The sequence below is a fragment of the Suillus subaureus genome (genome assembly GCF_016647635.1).
Source record: "Suillus subaureus strain MN1 chromosome Unknown BJ212scaffold_16, whole genome shotgun sequence".
Taxonomy (NCBI): domain Eukaryota; kingdom Fungi; phylum Basidiomycota; class Agaricomycetes; order Boletales; family Suillaceae; genus Suillus; species Suillus subaureus.
The window spans coordinates 22,232-46,319 of record NW_024538572.1 but is presented as its reverse complement, the minus strand read 5'-3'; the positions used below and the strand labels follow the sequence as shown (position 1 = coordinate 46,319).

Sequence of the window (24,088 nt, the reverse complement as noted above, 5' to 3'; positions counted from 1 at the left end):
CTACAAACGAAGAAGTAAGCGAATATGAATACATTAATCCGGACCTCGACGAGTGGTATCAGAGTTCGAAACATAGTAGGGAGGCAGACCCCATCGACAGGAGGTGTAATATTTTAGAGGAGCGCGAAAAATCATCATAGGGGACGAGGAAATCGTAGGCTAATGATGACCATACTGGTATTCAGGGAGACAGACAACCAATGAAAAGCCAGAAGCGAGTCCAGATTCCAGCCTGTCTGAGCATGACATCAGGACGTGAGGGCGTTGAACTCGTAGCCGCGGCATTATTACCGACAGCAGGTGCGGTAGATACAACTGGCTGTGGTTGCGAAGATGGCTGAGTCTGAGTCGCTGTGCCGGATTGCTGTGTGGCATTGGGCTTGGGAGGCCGTGAGCTGCTTGCAGTCGGGTTCTTCCAGGGCAACGGTCTTTTCTGTTTCTCCCTAGCGCAAGCGTTTCTCTACGTGAAATTAGGTGGAGTAGAACTGAAAAAGAGAAGGAACATACACGTTGGCCTGGTGCACACGGAACTTCAACGACTTGGACTGCGTCCTTGCAACTCGGTGCTTCACTACTTTGTCCACGCCGTTTCAAAAGGGCTTGAGTCCACTTAAGAGGGGAGGACGGTGACGTATCCTGGGCATTTGAGGGGCTGCGGCGAAATAAGCGATGAAGAAGTGTGCTTCCCTGTGATTCTGAGGAGAAGTGGGAGCCGCTTTGTGCAGAGAACTGAGATACACAAAGTTGAAAAATAAAAACGAAGTGATACTAATAGCAAGAACGTACTTGAGAACGATCTTCATCAAAAAAACCTTGGGGTATCCGATAAGCAGGCAGGACGTCGCTGAACCGGACGTCGCGTAGCATCAGACTAGAGTACATATGTTGAGCACAATGAGATTTTCTAATGAAGGCGTCACCTACATGGAGTACTGACTTGTTGACCTGGCGGAGTGCGTTCAGTTGTGAGAATGTAATACAATAAGACGTGCCTGTCAACTCACCTTTGGATCCGAAAGAAGGTCGTCGAGGCCGGCTTTTTTAACAATCGCAGCAACATCCTATGTGTACGCGTTTTTGTCCAAGCAGCCAGTGGCTAGTAGCTGTCCATCTGCGGAAAACGATATGCAGTCAATTTGAGTTGTGTGCTGGAATGGTGAACTGATGAGCTGTCCATTGTCGAGGTTCCACAATCGCACTGCGTTGTCGCGTGATGGACTGGCGAGGATGCGGCCATTCGGTGATATTGCAATGGCAAAGATAACATGGGTGTGCTTATCCAGCACTGCAATTTGCTCCCACTTGGTTGTATTCCATGTCCTAACGGAGCCATCCCGTGACCCGGAGGCAAGCGTTTTTCCGTCCGCAGTCCAAGCCAGGCAAATCACTTCCCCTGTGTGTCCCTTGAGAGTTGCGACAAGCTTGCCTGTACTTTGCGTCCCAGATGCTGATGAAGTGCAGCTCAATAACATCATAATCCGATCCACTAGTCGCAATCAAAGCCATGTCTGGAGAATAGATGACTGCGTGCGCAGGACTCCACCCAGTCTTGATCGGTTCGAGGATGATCTCTCCGCTTTCCACATCCCATTGCCTTGCAGTCCCATCGTGGCATCCGCTTAACACACTTTGACCATCTCCACTCCAGCAGACAGATCTTACAGCCTGTGTGTGTCCCGTCCATCTCGCGATGACTTTGCATGTGTTGATATCCCACAACCTCACTGCACCGTCCGAACTCCCGCTAACCACTTTCTTCCCGTCCGGAGACAGCGCTATACTGTACACTGCACATATTCCGTCTCTCCAGTCTTCCCCTATCTGCTTCCCGCTCTTCAAGTTCCACACTCGAAGCGAGCCTTCCAATGAACAAGTGATAATCCGCTGTCCGCCCGGCAGGTGTTTGACGTCCCAGACAGCACCAGTGTGTCCTACAAATTTTTGGTGGGGTTTTATCGTTGATTTTTCTTTCGTTTTAGTAGTGGGTGAAGACATGCTGAAGAATTCCTACTACTGAGTGCAGCGCCATCTCAGCTTTCATTCTTCAAATTCAAAAATCATCACTTACGAAGACAACTGTCAACAGCGCAAGCGAATAGCAGGGCACAGTGGGCGTTTCTGTCCAGTCAGAGTTGACTTCACTGCTTCCTGGTACGGTTTTATATGCCCTATCCTCCTGTTTGCTTGACAGCTTATACACAGCATGGTGGGCTGTGCAGCTGATGCGCCCAAGCATCATCTGATCACATTCCATTAAGCTTCAGTCCATAATTATCTAGTTTTCAACTACTAGGGAAGACGAGAGACCGTTCGCTGTGAAGCGTTCTCGTGCGTCCTCAATGTCTACTGCTGTCGAATGGAAAGATGAGTTGCGTTGCCTGCATGCTAGCGCCCGTGATCTGACCGGTTATTTAACGAAACAGCGAGAAGTAGCAGGCCGCTTTACACTGACTGCCCGGTAGATCCAGGGACATGCTAACGTCGACGAGACGAACTCGCGGATAGGTAGCTGTCTCGTGGGCCAGGATCACACTTACGTGCTTTCGAAAATTGATCCAGGAAAATAGATTACGCTGCGTTATGCGCGCACAGATCATTGTCGATCAATCCCGTGTCTCCAGAGTCTATGGTGATACTCAGGTGTGCGTATTCGATATCGTAGAGTCAGATTTCGTGTATGCAAACCCGAGTATCAGATGGCAGACACCATTACCTCTCATACTCTGGGATTACGCACACAACTCAGATGTCACATGGCAAATGGACGACGACGCTATAGAGATCGCCAACTCCATTACATCTATCAACGCTCCCTCATCCACAGTCCTAGACAAACACTTCCTCACAACTGCCACCTAATATCATCAATTCATTCTCCACTACCTGAATACGTACTTTCCTTTCAGTCAGACAGGATCGATACCTCATACTCCCTCGTTCGAACTTGCAAAGAACAGGTTCTTGGTGTCCCGCCCGGTGCAAGAACGCACAAGCGCGGTACCAAGTACGTGCCTTTGTTGGAGAGGAAGAAACTTGATCACATCGATGTAACGAACGTTTGCGAATGGACAGGGGGAGCAAGTATATTGGCAACAGGTAAAACCGAGACGAGATGCCTGATGCGATAGAGTGGACGCTCGTACATGCCGTTTAAGACGCGATCACACAACAGCCCAAAAATTAGCTCAAGTCCCATTTCTGCGATACTACATTGAAGTAGGAGAATATATCAGATCCACCACAAACATCTAATGAATCGTCATCTGATTGCTCACACGTAAATACTCAAAGTAAATCAGTTTGCGATAACTATAAACGGAGAAGTAAGCGAATATCAATCCAATCCAGAGCTTAGCGTGTCGTATCGAAAAAGGACGATCGAAACATAGCAAACAAACAGACTCTATCGACGTGAGGTGTGATATTTTAGAGGCGAGCGAGAAATCATCGTAGGGGACGAGGAAATTGTATGCTAATGACGACCATCCTGGTATTCAGGAGACAGACAACCAATAAAGAGCCAGAAGCGAGTCCAGAGTCCAGCCCGTCTGAGTATTACGTCAGGGCGCGAGGGCGTTGAAGCCGTAGCTGCAGTATTATCACCGACAGTAGGTGCGGTAGGCGAATTGGAGGCAGCTTGCTGTGGTTGCAAAGATGGCTGAGTCTGAGTTGCTATATCGAATTGCTGCGTGACATTGGGCTTGGGAGGCCGTGAGCTACTTGCAGTAGGACTCTTCAAAGGTATTAGTCTTTTCCGTTTCTCCCTCGCGCAAGCGTTTCTCTACGTGATGTTAGGGGGCGTTGAACTGAGAAAGAGAAAGAACTTGCACGTTTGCCCGGCGCACATGGAACCTCGACAACTGCGGGGCTGCGCCCTTGCAACTTGGTGCCTTCACCGCCTTGTTTGCGCAGTTTTAAAAGGTTTCGAGCCCAGTCGAGCGAAGAGGACGGCGTCGTATCTTGGGCATTGGAGGGGCTGCGGTGGAATAAGCGGCGAAGAAGTGTCCTTGCCTGCGGTTCTGAGGAGTGAGGGACCGCTTTGTGAAGGGGACTGGAAACACGAAGTTGAACAAAAACGAAGTGACACTAATAGCAAGAACGTACTTGAGAACCATCTGGTGGGACTCCATCGAAAAAACCTTGGGGTACCCGATAAGCAGGTGGACGTCGTTGGACCGCACGTCGTGTAGCATCAGACTAGGGTGTATATATTAGCACAACGAGATCTTTCTATGAATGTGTCACGTACATGGAGCGCCAACTCGTTGGCCTGGCAGAGCACGTTCAGTTGCGAGAATGTAATACAATGAAACATGCCTGTCAACTCGCCTTTGGATCCGAAAGAAGGTCGTCGAGTCCCGCTTCTCGAACAATGGCAGCAACATCCCATGTATACGCGTTTTGGTCCGAGCATCCAGTTGCCAGTAGCTTTCCATCGTCCGAAAATGATACGTATTGAACAGGTCGTGCATGCTGTAGGGATGAACCGATGGGTTGTCCATCGTCGAGGTTCCACAATCGCGCTGTACTGTCGAACGATGCGCTTGCGAGGATGCGGCCATTCGATGATATTGCAATGGTATAGACAGGAAAAGTATGCTCAACAAGTACCGCGATTTGCTCCCACTTGGTGGTATTCCATGTTCTAATGGAGTTATCAAATGATCCGGAGATAAGCGTTTTTCCATCTGGGGTCCAAGCCAGGCAACGGACTGCGTCCATGTGTCCTTCGAGAGTTGCGACAAGCTCGCCTGTCTTTGTGTCCCAGATTGTGATCGAAGACCCGACAGGTGCTCCAGTCCAGGATCCATCATAGCCACGTCCACTAGTTGCAATCAAGGTCGTGTCTGGCGAGTAGACGGCTGCTAACACTTGGCTGTATTCCGGGCGAGTCATTATGATCGGTTCAAGGATTACCTCTCCACTTTCCACATCCCATTGCTTTGCAGTCCCGTCAGAAGATCCGCTTAACACTCTCCGACCATCTCGACTCCAGCAGACAGACCACACAGGGTTTGTGTGCCCCGTCCATCTCGCGATGACTTTGCATGTGTCGACGTCCCACAACCTCACTGCACCATCCAAACACCCACTAACCACTTTCTTCCCATCTGGGGATAATGCTATACTTTCAACTGCACTTTTTCCATCTCTCCAGTCTTCTCCTATCTGTTTCCCGCTCTCCAAGTTCTACACTCGGAGCGAGCCATCAAACGAACAAGTGATGATCCGCTGTCCGCCTGGCAGGTGTATGACGCCCCAGACACCATCAATGTGTCCTTCAAATTTCTGGCGAGGCGTTATTACTGATGCCTCTTTCGTTTTGGTGGTGGGTAAAGCCATGCTGCAGAATTCCTACCATCGAGTGCAACGCCATCTTAGCTTTCATCCATCAAATTCCAAAATCATCACTTACGAAGACAACAACGACAAGTGGATAGCGGGGTACAATGGGCGTTTCTGTGAAGTTAGAGTTGAATTCTTTGCTTCCTGGTACGTTGTAGAGTGGTACATCTTATCCTCGTGTTTGCTTCACAGCTTGCACACAGCATAGGCTGTGCAGCTGAAGCGCCCATACATCATATGATCACAATCCGTTAAGCCTCAGTCCATGAATAGCAAGTTCTCAACCACAAGGGAAGATAAGAGGCCGTTTGCTGTGAAACATCCTCGCCCGTCCTCAATATCTACTACTATTGAATAGGAGGATGAGTTGCGTGGCCTATATACTAGTGCCCGCTATCTAACTGGTTGTTTAACGAAACAGCGAGAAGCAGCAGGCGATTTCAACTGACCATCCTGTAGATTCCGGGGCATGCTAACCTCGACGGGGACGAACTCGCAGATAGGTAGCCGTCAGATGGCCCAGGATCACATTCACGTACTTCCGAAACTCGATCCAGGAAAACAGGTTACCGTGCTGCATTATGTGCGCACAGATCATTGTCAATCAATCCCGTGTCTCCAGAGTCTATGGTGATAATCGGGTGTGCGTATTCGATATCGTAGAGTCAGATTTCGTATATGCAAACCCGAGTATCAGATGGCAGACGCCCTTACCTCTCATACTCTGGGATTACGCACACAACTCAGATGTCACATGGCAAATGGACGACGACGGTACAGAGATCGCCAACTCCATTCCATCTATCAACGCTCCCTTATTTTTCAGTCAGACAGAATTGATACCATCATACTCCCTCGTTCGAACTTGCTAAGAACAGGTTCTTGGTGTCCCACCCGGTGCAAGGACGCACAAGCGTGGTACCAAGTACGTGCCTTTGTTGGAGAAGAAGAGACTTGATCACGTTGATGTAACGAACGTTTGCGAATGGACAGGGGGAGCAAGTATATTGGCAACAGGCAAAACCGAGACGAGACGCCTGATGCGACAGAGTGGACGCTCGTACATGTCGTTCAAGACGCGATCACAACAGCCCAAGAATTAGCCCAAGTCCCGTTTCTGCGATACTACATTGAAGTAGGGGAATATATCAGATCCACCACAAACATCTGAGTCTGATTGCTCACGCAAATACCCCAAAGTAAATCAGTTTGCGATAACCATAAACGGAGAAGTAAGCGAATACCAATCCAATCCAGAGCTTGGCGTGTCGTATCAAAAAAACGACGGTCGAAACATAGCAGAGACAGATCCCATCGGCGAAAGTGTGATATTCTAGAAGTGCGTGAGAAATCACTGTAGGGGACGAGGAAATTATAGATTAATGACGACCATCCTGGTATTCAGGAGACAGACAACCAATGAAGAGCCAGAAGCGAGCCCAGAGCCCAGCCTGTATGAGCACTACGTCAGGGCGCGAGGGCGCTGAAGTTGTAGCTGCGGTACTATCACCGACAGCAGGTGCAGTAGACAAATTGGAGACAGCCGGCTGTGGTTGTGAAGATGGCTGGGTCTGACTCAGAGTTGCTGCGCTGGATTGCTGCATGGCATTGGTCTTGGAAGGTCGTGAGCTCCTTGCAGTAGGGTTCTTCAAGGGCGATAGTCTTTTCCGTTTCTCTCTCGCGCAAGCGTTTCTCTACGTAATTTTAGGTGGAGTTGAACTGAGAAAGACAAAGAACCTACACGTTTGCCCTGCGCATACGGAACCTCGATAACTACAGAGCTACACCCTTGCAGCTCGGTACCTTCACTACTTTGTCTGCGCCGTTTCAAAAGGGCTTGAGCCCACTTGTGAGGAGGGGACGGTGACGAATCATGGCCATTGGAGGGGCTGCGGCGAAATAAGCGGCGAAGAAGCGTGCTGCCTGACGAGTGGGGACGGCTCTGTGCAGAGAACTGATAACATGGAGGTTAAGAAAAGAAAATCGAAGTTAAAGTGATGACGAACATCTGGCTGAGACACCATCGAAAAAACCTTGGGGTGCCCGATAAGCAGCCGGACGTCGCTGGACCGGACGCCGTGTAGCATTAGCCTAGTAGAGTGTATATGTTGAGCACAAGGAGATTTTTCAATGAAGGTGTCGCATACATGGAGTGCCGACTTGTTTGCCTGGCAGAGCGCATTCAGTTGTGAGAATGTAATACAATGCCTGTCAACCCACCTTTGGATCCGGAAGAAGGTCATCGAGGCCAGCCTCTCTAAGGATCGCAGCAACATCCCATGTATACGCGTTTTTGTCCTCGCAGCCAGTTGCTAGTAGCTTTCCATCCGCAGAAAATGATACGCAGCGTACTCCACCCGCATGCTGCAGGGGGGAACTGATGGGTAGTCCATTGTCGAGGTTCCACAATCGTGCTGTGTAGTCCGCCGATGCGCTTGCGAGGATGCGACCATTCGGTGATATTGCAATGGCATTGACATGGAGAGTGTGTTCTTTCAGAACCGCAATTTGCTCCCACTTGGTGGTATCCCATGTCCTAATCGAGAAATCGAATGACCCGGAGATAAGCGTTTTTCCGTCCCCAGTCCAGGCCAGGCAGTGCACTGAGTGTATGTGTCCTTTGAGAGTTGCGACAAGCTTGCCTGTCTTTGCATCCCAAATTTTGACCGAGGACCCGCTGTTTTTTCCATTCCTAGGCTCATCCCATCCACCAATTGCCATCAGGGTCATGTCTGGCGAATAAACGACTGCAGACACCAAAGTGTGCCCAGTCACGATTGGCCTGAGGATTGTCTCTCCATTTTCCACGTCCCATTGCCTTGCAGTCCCATCGTTGGATCCGCTTAATACTCTCCGACCATCTCTACTCCAGCAGACAGATGCCACCTCCTTTGTGTGTCCCGTCCATTTCGCGATGACCTTGCATGTGTCGATGTCCCACAACTTTACTTCACCGTCCATACTCCCGCCAACTACCTTCTTCCCGTCGGGAGACAACGCTATACTCTCCACTGGAATATATCCATCGCGCCAGTCTTCTCTATTTGTGTCTCACTCTTCAAGTTCCATACCCGCAGCGAGCCATCCCATGAACAAGTGATGATCCGCTGTCCATCGAGTAGGGTGTATGACGCCCAAGATAGCATCGGTGTGTCCTTTCAATTTCTGGCGAGGCGTTATTGATGATGTCTCTTTCGTCTTGGTAGAGGGTGATGACATGCTCCAGAATTTCAACCACGGAATGCAACGCCATCTCAGCTTTCATCCATCATATTCCAAAATCATCACTCACAAAGATGAAAATGACTCCAGGCGGATTGCAGGGTACAATGGACGTTTCTGACAAGTGAGTGTTGAATCTTCTGCTTCCTGGTACGTTGTACATGCTTTATCCTCGTGTTTGCCTCACAGCTTGCACACAGCATAGGCTGTGCAGCTGAAGCGCCCATACATCATGTGATCATATTCTGTTAAGCTTGAGTTCATCATTAGCTAGTTCTCAACCACTAGGGAAGACGATCAGAGGCCGTTTGCTGCGAAGCGTTCTCATGTGTCAACATTTCTAATATTGAATAAGAGGATGAGTTGCATTGCCTACATGCTAGCGCCCGTTGTCTCACCGGTTATTTAACAAAACAGGGAGAAGCAGCAGACGACTTTGAACTGACCGTCCGCTAGATCCCGGGGCATGCTGACGTCGACGGGGGCGAACTCGTAGATAGGTAGCCGTCAGATGGCCCAGGATCACATTTGCGTGCTTTTGAAATTTGATCCAGGAAAATAGATTACGCCGTGTTGTGCGCGCACAGATCATTGTCGATCAATCCCGTGTCTCCAGAGTCTATGGTGATAATCGGGTGTGCGTATTCGATATCGTAGAGTCAGATTTCGTATATGCAAACCCGAGTACCAGATGGCAGACGCCCTTCCCTCTCATACTCTGGGATTACGCACACAGCTCAGATGTCACATTGCAAATGGACGACGACGGTACAGAAATCAGGAAAATAGATTACGCTGCGTTATGCGCGCACAGATCATTGTCGATCAGTCTCGTGTCTCCAGAGTCCATGGTGATACTCGGGTGTGCTTATTCGATATCGTAGAGTCAGATTTCGTATATGCAAACCCGAGTGTCAGATGGCAGGCGCTCTTCCCTCTCATGCTCTGGGATTGCGCACACGCAGACTCAGATGTCATATAGCAAACAGACGATAACGGTACAGAGTGGCACCGGCATCACCAACTCCATCCCATCCATCAATGCTCCCTCACTAGACGAGCACTTCCTCACAGCTGATACCCAATACCATTCTTCACCACCTCAATACTTTCCCTTGCAGTCAGACAGGGCTGACGCCTCACGCACTCCCTCGTTCGAATTTGGGCCGAGAACTGGTCCTTGGTGTCCCACTTGATGCAGGGACGTACAAGCGCAACGCAAAGTACGTGCCTTTATTGGAGAGGAAGAGACTTGATCGCGTCGATATGGCCAATGAACGCTGGTGAATAGGCAGGGTGAGAAAGTATAGGAAGCAGAAGCAAGACGAGACGTCAGAACGGACGCTTGTGCATGTCGTGTAAAACGCGATCGCTGTCGGATGTGCAGAGCGATTATATAGACATGATCACCCAGGTGAGTTGGTCACCTCCGTTTCTGCGATAATACATCAAAGTAGGAGAATATACCAGATCTCTCACAGATGTCTATTTACTCAATCGTCAGCCTATCGCTCACACAAACCCCACAGTAAAATTAGTCGACAATGACTACAAATGGAGAAGTAAGTGAATATCAATCCAATCAAGAGTTTAGCGAGTAGTACCAAAAAGACAGCTCGAAACATAGCAAGAACCCAGACCTCGTCCGCGAGAGGTGTGATGTTCGAGCAATCCTCGTAGGCGACGAGGAAATCGTAGATTAATGGCGACCATCCTGGTATTCAGGAGATAAACAACCAATGAAGAGCCAGAAGCGAGTCCATAGGCCGGCCTGTCTGAGCATCACATCAGGGCGTTGGGGCGTTGAGCTTGCAGCCGCAGCACCATTGCCAACAGCAGGTATGGTAGAGACAGCTGGTTAGAGCTGAGTTGCTGTGCCAGATTGCTGTGTGGCATTGGACTTGGGAGGCCGTGAGCCGCCTGCAGTAGAGTTCTTGGACTGCGACGCTTTCATTGCCTGCTTCTGTTTCGCTAACGCAACCTCCCTCGCTGAAGCGTTTCTCTACGTGATATTAGGTAAGGTTGAACGATGGAAGAGAGAGAAAAACATACACGTTTGCCCTTTGCATACGGAACTTCAACAATTGCAGGACTGCACCCTTGCAACTCGGTGCCTTCAGAACGTTGTTTACGCTGTTTCAAAAGGCTTCGAGCCCAGTCGAGAGGGGAGGACGGTGATGTATCATGGGCATTAGAGGGGCTGAGGCGAAATAAGCGGCGAAGAAACGTGCTGCCTGGCGGTGCTGAGGAGTGGGGACGGCTTCGTGCAGAGAACTGATAACATGAAGGTCAGGAAAACAAAATTGGAGTTAAAGTGATGACGGACACCCGGTAAGACTCCATCGAAAAAACCTTGGGGTGCCCGATAAGCAGCCGGACGTCGTGTAGCATTAGCCTAGTAGAGTGTATATGTTGAGCACAACGAGATCATTTAATGAAGGTGTCACATACATGGAGTGACGACTTGTTTGCCTGGCAGAGCGCGTTCAGTTGCGAGAATGTGATACATTGCCTGTCAACTCACCTTTGGATCCGGAAGAAGGTCATCAAGGCCAGCCTCTCTAAGGATTGCAGCAGCATCCCATGTATATGCGTCTCCGTCCTCGCAGCCAGTTGCTAGTAGCTTTCCATCTGCAGAAAATGACACGCAGCGTACTACATCTGCATGCTGCAGGGGTGAACCAATGGGTTGTCCGTTCTGGAGGTTCCATAATCGCGCAGTGTTGTCGAACGATGCGCTTGCAAGGATGCGGCCATTCGGTAATATTGCAATTGCAAAAATAGCATGGGTGTGCTTATAAGCCAGCACTGCGATTTGCTCCCACTTTGTTGTATTCCATGTCCTAATGGAGTTATCGAATGCCGCGGAGATAAGTATTTTTCCGTCCCCGGTTAGGGTACGGTTGAAAAATCGTCAAGACTTTTCAACAGCTGTTTATAAACAGACCGCCTCGGACCATTTATCAACAGTGTGAACAAAGTTTTCATGGTGAATAATTGTTAAAAATTAGAAATTCCAATTGGTTGCCCCCCCGTTCGACACAGGAACAGTGTCCTGGGCCACTCGAACATTCTGGGAGCCAACGATGGGTACCGTGGAGATCAAATCATGCAATAAAGGAGAGCCAAGGTGAATATCTTTGTCCACCTCACATGAAATGCACTTCCAGGAAACTTTTGTTTTGCCATCTTTGGACATGATGGTTGTCTTGATTACAAGTTTTTGCATTAGGGTGTGGACAGGACGGCCACCTGTGGATGATTCAACAGTCTCAGAATTATTCCTTGATGTCAAAAGCTGCCAGTGCTAAATTAATTTCAAATCACATTGAATGACATCATGCAACATACTGCAGAGTCTAACAATGTCTGTTGTTGTTTTGTACCAGCCACACTCTTTGGTGGGAGCTGTGAAAAAATATCAGGTGATGGCATTCATTTTGGTTGACTAACACTGTACCTCAGTGTTATGTTGGCTGTATATCTCTTGTACTCTAACACCAATCACTGCATTTTGGGTTGATGTGGATGCCATGTGGGTAGATCCCTATAGATAGACTATCCTGATGTGCACGGTGGCCACATGTATCATTAGAAATCAGTGTGCTGCACAACTCAGACAATGCCACCTCACCAAAGGTGTATCACACACCACTCATCCCTCCTTTTTCTGTTCCAGCATAGCTTTGGACACACACGTCCATGTCTGCTCACCTTCAGCAAACAACTTGGGCAACTCTTGGGAAATTTTGCATAGCTATTGCCCTTGTCCAGCAAAGGCAAGAACATGTACTCATGTCATATCTGCATATCCGGATCTCAGATCTGACCCTTATCTCATCTCAGATCCACATCTTATCTCCCTCCAACATCTCGTCATTCAATCTGTCCACTCATCTGGTCTGGTCCACAACTCATCCAAATCCACAACCAGTGCTCATCTCCTTTTGGTAACCCCCTAACTCTGGTATTTCAGTTATCTGTATATCTGTCCTGCTCCCTGATCTGCTACCTATGTTTCATTTCCATTTCATGATTTGTGATCCATTTCTACTTACCAATAGACTATCTACATGCTTTGTACATAGCCTCAGACTCTGCTGATTGATCATTCTGTTAGATACCTATAGTATATAACCTCCTGTAACTTTCTGTAGTGCCTCAGTTTGAATATCATCTTAGTTCTGCTCATTCCCGTCCTCTGGACTTGAGTATCTCTACTCTTGTCACCCTCTGAGACTTAGGATTGATTCCTATAGTCTATCTGTATCCACCTCTGTCTCCAACAGTCTATTACCATTAGTTTCTAGTCTGGACTTGTCTGGATTAGCCCTACGATACCTATCCTGCATCCATAAGTCATCTGGATCCGTTACAATACTCGTCCGACCTTCTGGACATGTTAGTCTTGTCTTCCTGAAATAAGGGGCAATACTCAGGTAAGGCACAGTGCATGAGCTGAGGCTGAAGCCCTTTGGATCCAGTTATCCCTTGAGTACGACCTTAACAACTCATAGGTAGACCTGCATCAATATACTAACATTGGCCACCTCGTTGCCCTAAAAAAATTCCCAAGTCCATTGTGCCATGTTGTTAAGGGTTTGTTCTCCCATCAACAAGGCACTTTTGCAACATCCAGCAAACATCCAGCGCTGAGATCTCATGCATCATGCTGAAAGGTTTGAAACCAAGAAAAGGTGTGCAGAAGGCAAAGAAAGTGGGTTTTCATTTGCATGCATAGTTATAATTGTGTCTAATCAAGTCTCTGCATGATAGGACACTCACAAGTGTCAAATATATTGTGTCTGTGCACCCTGTATAAAAGAGTGTGGGAAACAGGGCAAGAAGCTACCTGCATGGTTAGAGAGAAAACACTGCAAGATGGGCATCAAGAGAGCGCAGTGTGATGATGATGACGACAATGATGACAATGAGTTGGTTTCATTTGAGGAGATAGCAGCTGCTCACAGGAAAGCAAAGGATCCAGGAAATGCAGCTTGCTCAACAGCCGTTATGAAACTTCCTGCAGGTATATGCTATCAGTTTTTGCATGTGTGGAGAGATCAACTCGCCCTTTAAGCTGAAGATCTGTCCTATCATAGCCCACATCACTCCATGCAACCCCTTGAGCATTCCTCTGATGCAGACAACGACTCTGTCCTACTTGAACAATCTCTCACTGATTTTCCTATGGGTGAGGAATTCCCAGCACACTCAGACATTGATGTCATTGATTTCATGAATGATTCTGTGGAAGAACAGAGGGCTGATGCTGACCACAACAACAAGATGTCCCATTCACTACCTCCTCAGAAACCTGGTCAGAGCCTGAACCAATTACTCAACCAAAATTTGGCCACTCTCCTCTGACATGCCAGCCTCAAAGATCCTCTAACTGGCACAGAATCATCTGACAAGCAACCCAAAGTCCCTCCATCTTCTGTCCAGGTACCTGACATGCAGCCAGCATTGCCAGTGCCAGTGAATGAGCTGCTGGAGCCTTCACTTTCCCCTGATGTTATCCTCGATGGTGCTTCACAGCACTGGTTTTGGAAAATCATACTTATTTTGGTGGTGTGGCTTAATCTATGCTATCATTTACCTCACTGTGCAGCTAACCTTCTTCTGAAGGTCACAGTGTCTATTTTCTATGGACTTGGTGTTTTCACTCTTGAAGAGAAGCCAGCTCAGATGCTGAATACTGCTTTTGCTCTTTTGGCATTGGCAGACTATTTTGAGGTCCACCCAATGTGTCCTACTTGCATGAGGGTTTTTCCCCATAATTCTCCCTCAGACACTGTATGCACACACTGCAGCACACCGCTTTGTCACGAGACTCGTCCACAAGACATTCCCACAGCAACTAAACCATCCCGCTTGACTATGAAGCCCAAGCTTCGCTGCCCTCAAAACCCACTTTCAAATGACATTCTTCAGCTTCTATCTCAAGATGGTATAGAACTGCAACTTGATGCTTGGCGATCTCAACTGACTACTCCTGGGAAGCATTCATCTATTCAAGATGGTGAGATCTGGAAGATGTTATGAGGGACAGACAGAAACCTATTCTTCAATAACACGGCTGAACGTCAGGATGCTGATGAGCTATGGATTGGGATAACACTTGGCTTTGATGGGTGAGACTCATGGAAATTCAGGTATCTATTTGACAGCTCATAAAGACATTGATTTAGGTTCAACTATCAGCACAGCAGTAATGCAGGGTCACACAGCTCTGGTGTAATGTCGAGTTGTGTTGCGAACCTACCCACTCATCTGTGGTGTGTTTCCATGTCCTCTAGACTCCCTCGTCTCTTAAACTCTCTGTTGGGCAGCTATCGACCATGTAACTTGATTTTATACGGCATTTCCCCAGGTCCCAAGGAGCTTGATTCTGATCAGCTCCAATTTTTCATGAAGGATTATGTTGATGATCTATTGCAGCTTTATGACAAGGGAATCATCATCAAGACTTCAAAATATCCAGAAGGTCAGTTGCGGTTTTATGTATGTCCCTGGCATAATATTAATGACCTACTTTTCAGGGCGACATGTATATGTAATTCTTGTTGCAGTATGCTGCAACCATCCAGTGATGTGCAAGGTCTGTGGATTTGGTAATCATAGTAAAAAAGAAGGATTCTGCTCATGTTGTCACATTCCACAGTCAAAGCTGAAAACAGAAGATGCAATGGAGTATGATAGTAAGTTGTTTCATGCTTGTCACCATTGACATGCCAGTTTAACACTACCTTGTAGAATTTCCACGTTGAGATGGATAGCAGCATCGAAAGCATGCTGAAGAATATAACAGCCTTGGACCCAAGGAGCAAGATGACTTTTTTACAAAGCATAGTGCATGGTGGTTTGAGCTTGCTTGCCTGCCATATTTTGATCCTGTCTGAATGACTGTCATTGATCCTATGCATTGTTTTTTACTTGGTGAGTTGATTGCAACCTTTCACAAGGCTTACTTATATCACCAGGTATCATCAAAACTCAATGGTTCAATGCATGGGTTCAAACAAATGTGCTGCGTCAGAAGACAGCCAAGGTTGAACATGAACTTGATGAAATTCATCGACTCTTATCTATGGTATGTGCATGCTTCCTTGGACTTATATGAGAGCTAACTTACATTGTCAGTTTGAGATGCCATCTTGGGTTGCATGACTACCAGATCAAGTTGGGTATCCAGCAGGAGGGTCTCTCACATCTGACAAGTGGAAAGGCTTGGCACTCATCTTTTGTCCTATCATCATATGTTGTTGTTGTGTCTGTCCCTTCTTACATACTAACACATTATCAAAGATCCTGTTGGTCTGGGAAAAATGGTATCCAATTAATATGAAGCAAAATCAGAAGGAGATAGAGAGCTGGGAGAAGTGGGAGCAGGTGCGCATACGAAGAGTTGCATCAGGCAAACAAGCGCAGAACAGAAAGGATAATGAACCTCCCACTCATCTGAAGGATATGGCGATGCATGCTGATGATGCTGACAATTTCTTGAATCTTGCAGCAGCATTGAAAATCATTCTAGGATGGAGCATCAGTGACACTGATATCCCCCAAGCAAAGGAGCTTCTTAATAAGTATCTTCTCAGGTTCTTAGAGGTAAGTCATGGCAGTTCTCTTGCTCAATACCAGATGAGTATTCTAATCTCATATGAACTTTAGATTCATCCAAAGCATGTCAAACCTTCTCACCACTGGGTGACACACATCTTTGAACAGCTGGAGGATTATGGTCCCATTTATGGCTTCTGGATGTTTCTTTTCGAGTGCCTTAACAAAGTTCTCAAGAGTTATTCAACAAATAATCATGGTGATGGCAAGATTGAAATTTCATTTTTTCGTGCATTTACTCGTGACACAAAACTTTGAACTATGGTAATATCATTTCTGTTTTTGTTTATGAATACTCTACACTCAACTGTGATGTCCAACAGATGATGAATTTACTTGCTTGAAATGCTGGATCCAATGAGCCTCCATCAGCCGAAGATTCATTTCTCTTTGATGCTGTCAAAGCCATTCTAACTACTGATAGTGATACTTGTGGAACTGTAGCATCACTTGCAAGTGAAGTTGATGATGTTGCCCAGCAAGGTCCATGTTCCCTAACCCTTCAAGCTACCCTGATGTAGTTCTTTGACCCAGCTAGCACTCGGTTTTCATTGAGTCCTGCATTGTTGTCATCACTGGACCTTGAACAGCAAAAACACCTCCTTCACTACTACCACATGACTCATCCACATGCGAACATTGTCAGCATCATGTCATATTCACTGTCCACTCCAAATTTTCTTCAGTCACATGCATGATTCCATGACTACGTGATCCTCAATGGACATCACATCACGTCCTCCCATTCCTGGACACATGCACCAAACTTGATTGTTCAAGTCAACATCAATCAGAAGTGTTACATCAGCCAGGTTCACACCATCATTTCCCACTGGCAAATTGATGTTGAGCTGGATCTTTGTCTGCTCAAAGTCCATTGGTTTGAAGAGGCTCAAGACCTTGAATGTTGACACTGGATTTGATAGTAACATCTGTTTTTTGTTATATTTTGCCTCCACACTGATTAACATCAGTCCTGAATTAGAGATTTACTTCTGGAAATTTGACCACTTCTTGGACAGCATGAAGGATGGGTCCTCACACTTTATCCCTGTCAAATCAATCTTGTCACAAGCATGTCATTTGAAGGTCATGCGTCATGTTGAGGATCCACAGACAAGAGATCACATAGTGAAACCATTTTGGGCAACAATTGGGTTGAGCCAAGTATGTCTGCAAGCAACATCAACTGGCAACTTAATTGATACAGGATGATTTAGGATGTACAGGTGGTGTAGGATTGATAATTTAGCAACAAGAAGAATACAAAGGTGAACCTGTGGATATCTAGAGCCGTGCATCCTCAGCAGTTTCATCTTCCCCATCAGTGCTGTCACCATTCACATCCATTGTGTCTGTGGTTTTTGCTCCTTGGTCATCAGCTGTCTCATTCAGCTCATCTACTAGGTCAAACCCAATGGGATCTTTCTTGAGTATGACCACTTTCATGCCAGGGTTATTGTTGACATAGGCCTTGTACCAGTCCATGTTGAGCATGAAAGGGAAGATGGGCTGCTGAGGGGGTGCTGTATTCTTGTTGTTGAGGTTGATGCATCTGGTACGAGTCACTTTGTTTCCTGCTTTCTTCCACTGCTTGGCCCATATCTGATCAAGTTTGTCCATGACAGAGTTAAACTATAAATTGTTCGGTTAGCTCAAGTTTGACTGGTAGCACTCATTTGTTCAGATGAACCTCTTGTGATCAGTAGGCAGGCCATATAACCTCCCAAATTGCAACACCATCTTTCGCATCAGCAGTGTTTAACTGTGCTGCCTTTTCGAGCTCTGTGCGATGCATGCTCCTCTTTACATCATCATCCATGTCCAACTGTGAGAGTTCCTCTGACATGAAGTCAGTCTCCATGAGTGGGGAAGGATCCTGTCCATCATTGCGCTTCTTAAACAGTTTGACAGCCTTCAAATGACCCTCTTTCATCTACCATGGGTGAGTGCGATGTATTATTGTCATGGTACTGGAGCTAACAGACCTTTCATTGATGCTTGCGGCACTTCATTCGCAGCTTCATCACCTGGCGTTTCTTACCCTTTTCTACATGCGTGCATTAATCATACTTGCATTTGTAGTTCCTGAACTTATCCTTTGTGAATGCAAGAATATTGGCCTTGTTGAAGTTGATGTCCTTGTGCATCAAGTTGAAAGATTCTTTGTTCTGATGGGATAAAGTAAGTTGTTGTGGATCCTCTTAATTACCACATCACTCACAGGCTGTTGCTCCATCCATACAATTTCTGCAGCTCACTTGCATATATTGCTATTCTGTGGGGCACTGACATCCACTCAGAAATCAAACATCAGCAGTCTGTCATCTTGGGTCTCATCCTCATTGTCAGAAGAATCTTCATCATCCAAGTCCTTTGGCTTCCTGATATTGGAGGCAACAATCCCAGTGAGGTTGTAAATCACAACACAGATACGGTCCTGAGCATGGTGGTTGTTAGTGCATATAACCAGCATCAGTACATACCTGGAGTTCAGCACAAATTGTTTTTTGTGCAGGCATCAACTGATCAGTCCATGTGTTCAAGATAAATTTGCCGTCCTTCCTTGGTTTCTTGCATTGGCGCATGTCTCCTTCATCATCAGCATCGTTGTCTTCATCATGTTGTGGGTGCTTGAGCAACTTCTCAATGGTCTCAAGCCATTGAAGGACATGGTTGAGTGCATTCAGTGGTGGTTCAGCTTGGGGTTGTGGGTCAATAACAGGAGCTGGAGGTGGGAGAGCTGCTAGTAAAGGCTGTGGGGCATGTTGAGGTATGTGGTGCATTGGAATTCCACCCTGCATCGAGCTAAGAATTGCCATCACATTCAGTCCCAAGGCTGCCAAGAGTGATTGAAGGGCTCGCATATCCAGTAGTCCAGGAATCAGCACCATTCCTAAAGGGACAGGGACTTGCAGTGGTTGAGGCTGCTAGTTCCTGTGTTGTGCCATGGTGGTAGGGGGACAGAAAGAAGGGCTAGTAACAGCACTAGCAGTTGCTCAGATTTCGCCATGCATGGGTTAATATATATATGCGCTATGATTTGCCATGATTGAAGCACCATGTACCTGACATGTGATGCCATCAGTACAGCTTTGACAGAACAACAGCCCAGACACCTGGCATTTAGACCTATTCCGACCCTCTGCTCACCCTGTACACTTCAGATTCACTGTATTGCTCAGAGACACATGCAGTTTGTGTGGATCAGGTGGGCTACCTATTGGAAGTGAAACTTTTCATAGATTGTCATAGTAAATCTACTTCTGGTGAGTGTGGACTATGTACAGCTCAGCCACTGGTGGTTGCTGCAGCCATACAAGGCCTGGGTACCTGGACTCAAAACACAGTGAATGTCAACTGCCCACTTCTTAATGACATTGTCTGTAGGGTATCTGTCATATCTGCATATCCGGATCTCAGATCCAATCCACATCTTATCTCCGATCCTATCCACATCTTATCTCCCTCCAACATCTCGTCATCCATTCTGTCCACTTGTCCAGTCTGGTCCACAATTTGTCCGAATCCACAACCAGTGCTCATCTCTTTTCAGTAATCCCCTAACTCTGGTATTTTGGTTATCTGTATATCTGTCCTGCTCCCTGATCCATTACCTATGCTTCATTTCCATTTCATTATTTGTGATCCATTTCTACTTACCAATAGACCATCCATATGCTTTGTACATAGCCTCAGACTCTGCTGATTGATCATTCCATTAGATACCTATAGTATATAACCTCCTGTAACTTTCTGTAGTACCTCAGTTTGAATATCATCTTAGTTCTGCTCATTCCCATCCTCCAGACCTGAGTATCTCTACTCTTGTCACCCTCCAAGACTTAGGATTGATTCCTATAGTCTATCTGCATCTGCCTCTGTCTACGACAACCACTACCACTAGTTTCTAGTCTGGACTCATCCGGATTAGTGTTATGAACTTGGATAGAGCATCGTTCCAATAAAGGAATCAAGATCAGAGTCGATCAAGGACTAAGCCTTATCAAGTCAATGCCTCCCTCAGGAGCAATTGTCTAGACTCCTGCAGGATCTAGAGTTCAAGTGGGACAGATGGCTAGCCTCCTTCCCAAGGAGCTAGAGTTCAAGTATCAGAGAGAACCAAGTAGATTCAAGTTAGAGAAAATACAAGTGGTAACTAGGGTTTATATACGTAAGGGAATTGTGCACAGACCAGGCTGGGCAAAGGGTAACGACTACTGAGAAAGGAAGGTTCATGGCAAAACAAGGTATGAGTCAAAGATAAGGGAGACCATGAGGAAACAGCGCAGTGAAAAGGAAGTGTTAGAAGTTCAGCCATATAGGAGTCCGCAGTGATGATGAGAAAAAGAGTGGGGCACTGTAACAATTAGCCCTATGATACTTATCCTACATCCAGAAGTCATCCAGATCCACTACGCTACCTGTCCAACCCTCTGGACGCATTAGCCTTGCCTTCCTGAAATAAGGGGCAATACTCAAGTAAGGGGCACAGTGTACAAGCTGAGGCCAAAGCCCTTTGGATCCAGTTAGCCTTGAGTATGACCTTAACAGGTATCTGACATGAAAATTGTCAAGTACATCAATGACTGCACAAATAGGTGCTCCTTGTTCCTCAATCATTATGATCCTGGATCCCATTGTGCGGGTTTTCCATCCGAAAATCTGTTTGAATTGCTCGTTTAATGCCCCTATTTCACTTCCAGTGCGATCAAGCAGCTCATCATTGATTGTGAATGATAAGAATGTGAGGTATTTTGACATGAAAGCAGTGCCAACAGGCAAGACAGTTGGCAGATTTTGTAGCAGTGTCTGCAAATATTTGAGCACACCCCAAAACTCAGTAGGTGTGAGAGATTCAGGTGCAGGGAATAACATAGTGTGTCAAAAATAAGCTTGGCGGTGGGAGGGGGTGTCATATCCACATATCTGGATCTCAGATCTGACCCTTATCTCATCTCAGATCCACATCTTATCTCTGATCCTATCCACATCTTATCTTCCTCCAACATCTTGTCATTCAATCTGTCCACTCATCCAGTCTGGTCCACAACTCATCTGAATCCACAACCAGCACTCATCCCCTTTTGGTAACCCCCTAACTCCAGTATTTCAGTTATCTGTATATCCATCCTGCTCCCTGCTCTGTTACCTATGTTTCATTTCCATTTCATGATTTGTGATCCGTTTCTACTTACCAATAGACTACCCATATGCTTCGTACATAGCCTCAGACTCTGCTGATTGATCATTCCGTTAGATACCTATAGTATATAACCTCCTGTAACTTTCTGTAGTACCTCAGTTCAAATATCATCTTAGTTCTGCTCATTCCTGTCCTCTGGACTTGAGCATCTCTACTCTTGTCACCCTCCAAGACTCAGGATTGATTCCTATAGTCTATCCGTATCTGCCTCTGTCTCCAACAGTCTATTACCATTAGTTTCTAGTCTGGACTTGTCTGGATTAGCCCTACAATACATATCCCACATCTGGAAGTCATCCGGATCCGTTACAATACTTGTCTGACCTTCTGGATGCGTTAGTCTTGCCTTCCTGAAATAAGGGGCAATACTCAGGTAAGGGGCACAGTGCATGAGCTGAGGCCAAAGCCCTTTGGATCCAGTTATCCCTTGAGTATGACCTTAACAGGGGGGTCCAGTTGCATTTTTCCGAGCCTCAGAAGTTCATTCAAAATGTTCACACACACCTGGATTTATTCACAATTTTCAACAGGCCTCAGGACATGACCACTTTTCAACAGTGTCATTAACAGTTATTAACCACCAGACTTTGACGTGCTTTTGTCGATGGTAAAATATCAACAGATAGAGATAATTTCTGATGATAAGCTGATGATTTTTGGATCATTGAATTATTGTTGGAATGATTCCTTAATGAATGATAGTTCCCTGGTAAAAATAGGATATTCTTGCTAATTTTTAACCTGTCAATTATTTGACCGTATGTAGCCTATATACAATGGATCCTCATACACCTTCTGCTCCTCACTGCGATGATTACAGCCATCTGACAGGCCTGTACATGTGTGCCAGACCTATGTGATCTATCCAGCAAAGTCCCAAGCCATTTCGACATGTTTTGCAACCACCAGTTGTGAATTAGATTGAGATACATGGCTCCTTGGAAGGCTCCAGCAGGCCAGAATGCATCACAGGGTGTAGCGAACCAGGTGGTTGTTGTAGGGATACAGAAGGATGCATTGAAGAGGTGTCTTGATGAAGGCACTGGTGACACGATAGGGACCTTGAAATGAGTGTGAAAGACAGTCCAAGGACAGTCTGCCACAAGGGGGTTTGTAAATCCTTTCACACTGAATAGATCTTCAGCAGTACACCCTACCAACCAGCAGGCAGCAGCCATAACACACCTCGTACCTCCTTGGTCTCTTCCTCCTCACCCTCCACAGTCCTTCAATCATATGCTGCCCCACCACCAACAATATGATGCATATATGCACCCTACCAGTACTGATCCCAAGCTGGAGCCATTAGATACAAGGGACACTCCATTGGAGAGTGACGATGTACCGATAGATCCAGCTATACAGGAACAAGAGTCAACCATACTGTCCACAGCATTGCCACAAGACCACAGCACCGATATTGAGCAAATGCCACCTCCACCTGCAAAGTTCAATCAATTTACTCCCACAAAGAAATCACTTGCCACCTCAGCACCCAGCAACAATCCATTCAATGTGTTCACCACTGGTACCAGACTTGAATCAGTGTCCCCAATGTTGACCGCATCTTCACTCACTTTGTTGGATGCCCTCACAACACCATTGCATTTGTCATCTGTGGCTCCTCAACTGTCAGCAAGCAATAGACACATATCCGCAACTCCTACCAAATTGATTGCGAGCACATGCGCAGCTGTTGTCATTCCCAAATGGCTCACTGATACCATAAGACATCTTGAGAACGACATCAAGTCCCACAAAGAGAAGCTAGAAGAGACCAAAGATCTTCAAGAACAAACTGCAGAATTAAACGAGCTTCGTCAGCTGATTGCAACACTACGTGATGATCAGACTCAGCTTGGAGAAGACGTTGACAAAACACACGTATCTCTTGACTCTGTCTGTTCGAACATTGATGTCATCACCAAGTCATTGGAAGGTAGTGGGGAACCGTCAAAAGTGAAGGTTGCACATGCGGCAGGTGAGAATGTGAAGGATAATATCTGGAATGTGAGTGACCAATTCATATTAATATGTACTTCACATATTCACCTAGTACACCAACTGAAGACTGGAGTTTGGAAGCGCTTGAGGAGGGTAGGCAGTGTGTGAGCAAAATTATCTAGGCCTGGATATTCGATATCTGGGTTTGTTTGTTGAGCTGTGCGGAGGAGGTGTTCCTTGCCTTCGAGGTCATGGTACACGGCTGCATGGGTAGCATTATAGAATGCTGCTGAAATAAAGGCCCAAATGTAAGCATTATGGACCACCAGGTGATCGTTCATACAGGGAGGGGGTGAGGTGTGAATGTCAGCATCTTCATAGATGTCTGAGAAATCAAAATTAGTGCCCTGTAAAACAAAAAGGGCTGCATTGATGTCATTCAGTTGCTCATCATTGTTGGGGCAGAATTCATCATTGTGGTTGCCCTCAGCTGGCATTCCAAGTTCTTCATCAGAGTTTACCAGATCTTCAAGGTTCAGTTGTCCAAGGTGTTCGAAGATTTTGGCATCAGGGTCAGAGCTGAATGCACCTGGGTCATTGTTGGCAGGATAGGGCTCATCCCATCTTTCAAAAAGATCATCAAGCTCAGGAAAATGAGGCTGTGCTCCAAGTCCGAGGTTATCATTAGCATCCCCCACATCATTGTTGCCATGGTCTGAATTGTTGTCAAAATCAGCCCCTGGA

The 24,088-nt window shown here is 46.5% G+C and overlaps 6 protein-coding genes across 6 annotated transcripts; 2 read left to right on the top strand and 4 right to left on the bottom strand.

The window, feature by feature from the left end:
* Window positions 1-6,307: 6,307 nt before the first annotated feature.
* BJ212DRAFT_184394 (uncharacterized protein) lies at window positions 6,308-7,107 on the bottom strand. The gene is made up of 4 exons (XM_041342580.1): window positions 7,088-7,107; window positions 6,764-7,040; window positions 6,532-6,700; window positions 6,308-6,471 (listed from the first exon to the last, which is right to left on the bottom strand). The coding sequence occupies exons 2-4, from the start codon at window positions 6,948-6,950 to the stop codon at window positions 6,429-6,431; spliced, it is 399 nt and encodes a 132-aa protein (XP_041192988.1). The 5' UTR covers window positions 6,951-7,040; window positions 7,088-7,107; the 3' UTR covers window positions 6,308-6,428.
* A 654-nt stretch (window positions 7,108-7,761) lies between these two features.
* On the bottom strand, window positions 7,762-8,334 carry BJ212DRAFT_1235030 (quinon protein alcohol dehydrogenase-like superfamily; the record flags this gene model as incomplete). The annotated part of the gene is made up of 1 exon (XM_041329526.1): window positions 7,762-8,334. A coding segment is annotated over one exon (573 nt), but the record flags the coding sequence as incomplete, so codon positions are not given.
* Window positions 8,335-13,449: 5,115 nt separating this feature from the next.
* Window positions 13,450-16,452, top strand: BJ212DRAFT_1480762 (uncharacterized protein; the record flags this gene model as incomplete). The annotated part of the gene is made up of 10 exons (XM_041340148.1): window positions 13,450-13,597; window positions 13,649-13,888; window positions 13,955-14,593; window positions 14,945-15,058; window positions 15,114-15,172; window positions 15,236-15,272; window positions 15,555-15,664; window positions 15,715-15,732; window positions 15,880-16,182; window positions 16,246-16,452. The coding sequence occupies 10 exons, from the start codon at window positions 13,450-13,452 to the stop codon at window positions 16,450-16,452; spliced, it is 1,875 nt and encodes a 624-aa protein (XP_041192986.1).
* A 1,029-nt stretch (window positions 16,453-17,481) lies between these two features.
* On the bottom strand, window positions 17,482-18,130 carry BJ212DRAFT_1480761 (uncharacterized protein; the record flags this gene model as incomplete). The annotated part of the gene is made up of 2 exons (XM_041340147.1): window positions 17,482-17,829; window positions 17,918-18,130. The coding sequence occupies 2 exons, from the start codon at window positions 18,128-18,130 to the stop codon at window positions 17,482-17,484; spliced, it is 561 nt and encodes a 186-aa protein (XP_041192985.1).
* Window positions 18,131-18,493: 363 nt separating this feature from the next.
* On the bottom strand, window positions 18,494-19,088 carry BJ212DRAFT_1480760 (uncharacterized protein; the record flags this gene model as incomplete). The annotated part of the gene is made up of 2 exons (XM_041340146.1): window positions 18,494-18,634; window positions 18,681-19,088. The coding sequence occupies 2 exons, from the start codon at window positions 19,086-19,088 to the stop codon at window positions 18,494-18,496; spliced, it is 549 nt and encodes a 182-aa protein (XP_041192984.1).
* Window positions 19,089-22,330: 3,242 nt separating this feature from the next.
* On the top strand, window positions 22,331-24,063 carry BJ212DRAFT_1299613 (uncharacterized protein; the record flags this gene model as incomplete). The annotated part of the gene is made up of 4 exons (XM_041332892.1): window positions 22,331-22,425; window positions 22,537-23,410; window positions 23,527-23,598; window positions 23,788-24,063. 4 exons carry the CDS (start codon window positions 22,331-22,333, stop codon window positions 24,061-24,063), a joined length of 1,317 nt encoding a protein of 438 aa, XP_041192983.1.
* Between the last annotated feature and the right edge of the window lie 25 nt (window positions 24,064-24,088).

Bases quoted from the DNA above. Each gene is read 5' to 3' on its own strand.
- BJ212DRAFT_184394 (XM_041342580.1), bottom strand. From the start codon at position 6,950: ATGCAGCAATCCAGCGCAGCAACTCTGAGTCAGACCCAGCCATCTTCA. The intron at 6,701-6,763 runs GTTGTCTGTCTC...CGTCCCCTACAG, and splicing joins TCGCTTCTGGCTCTTCATTG to TGATTTCTCACGCACTTCTA. The intron at 6,472-6,531 runs GTGAGCAATCAG...ACTTCAATGTAG, and splicing joins ATTTACTTTGGGGTATTTGC to TATCGCAGAAACGGGACTTG.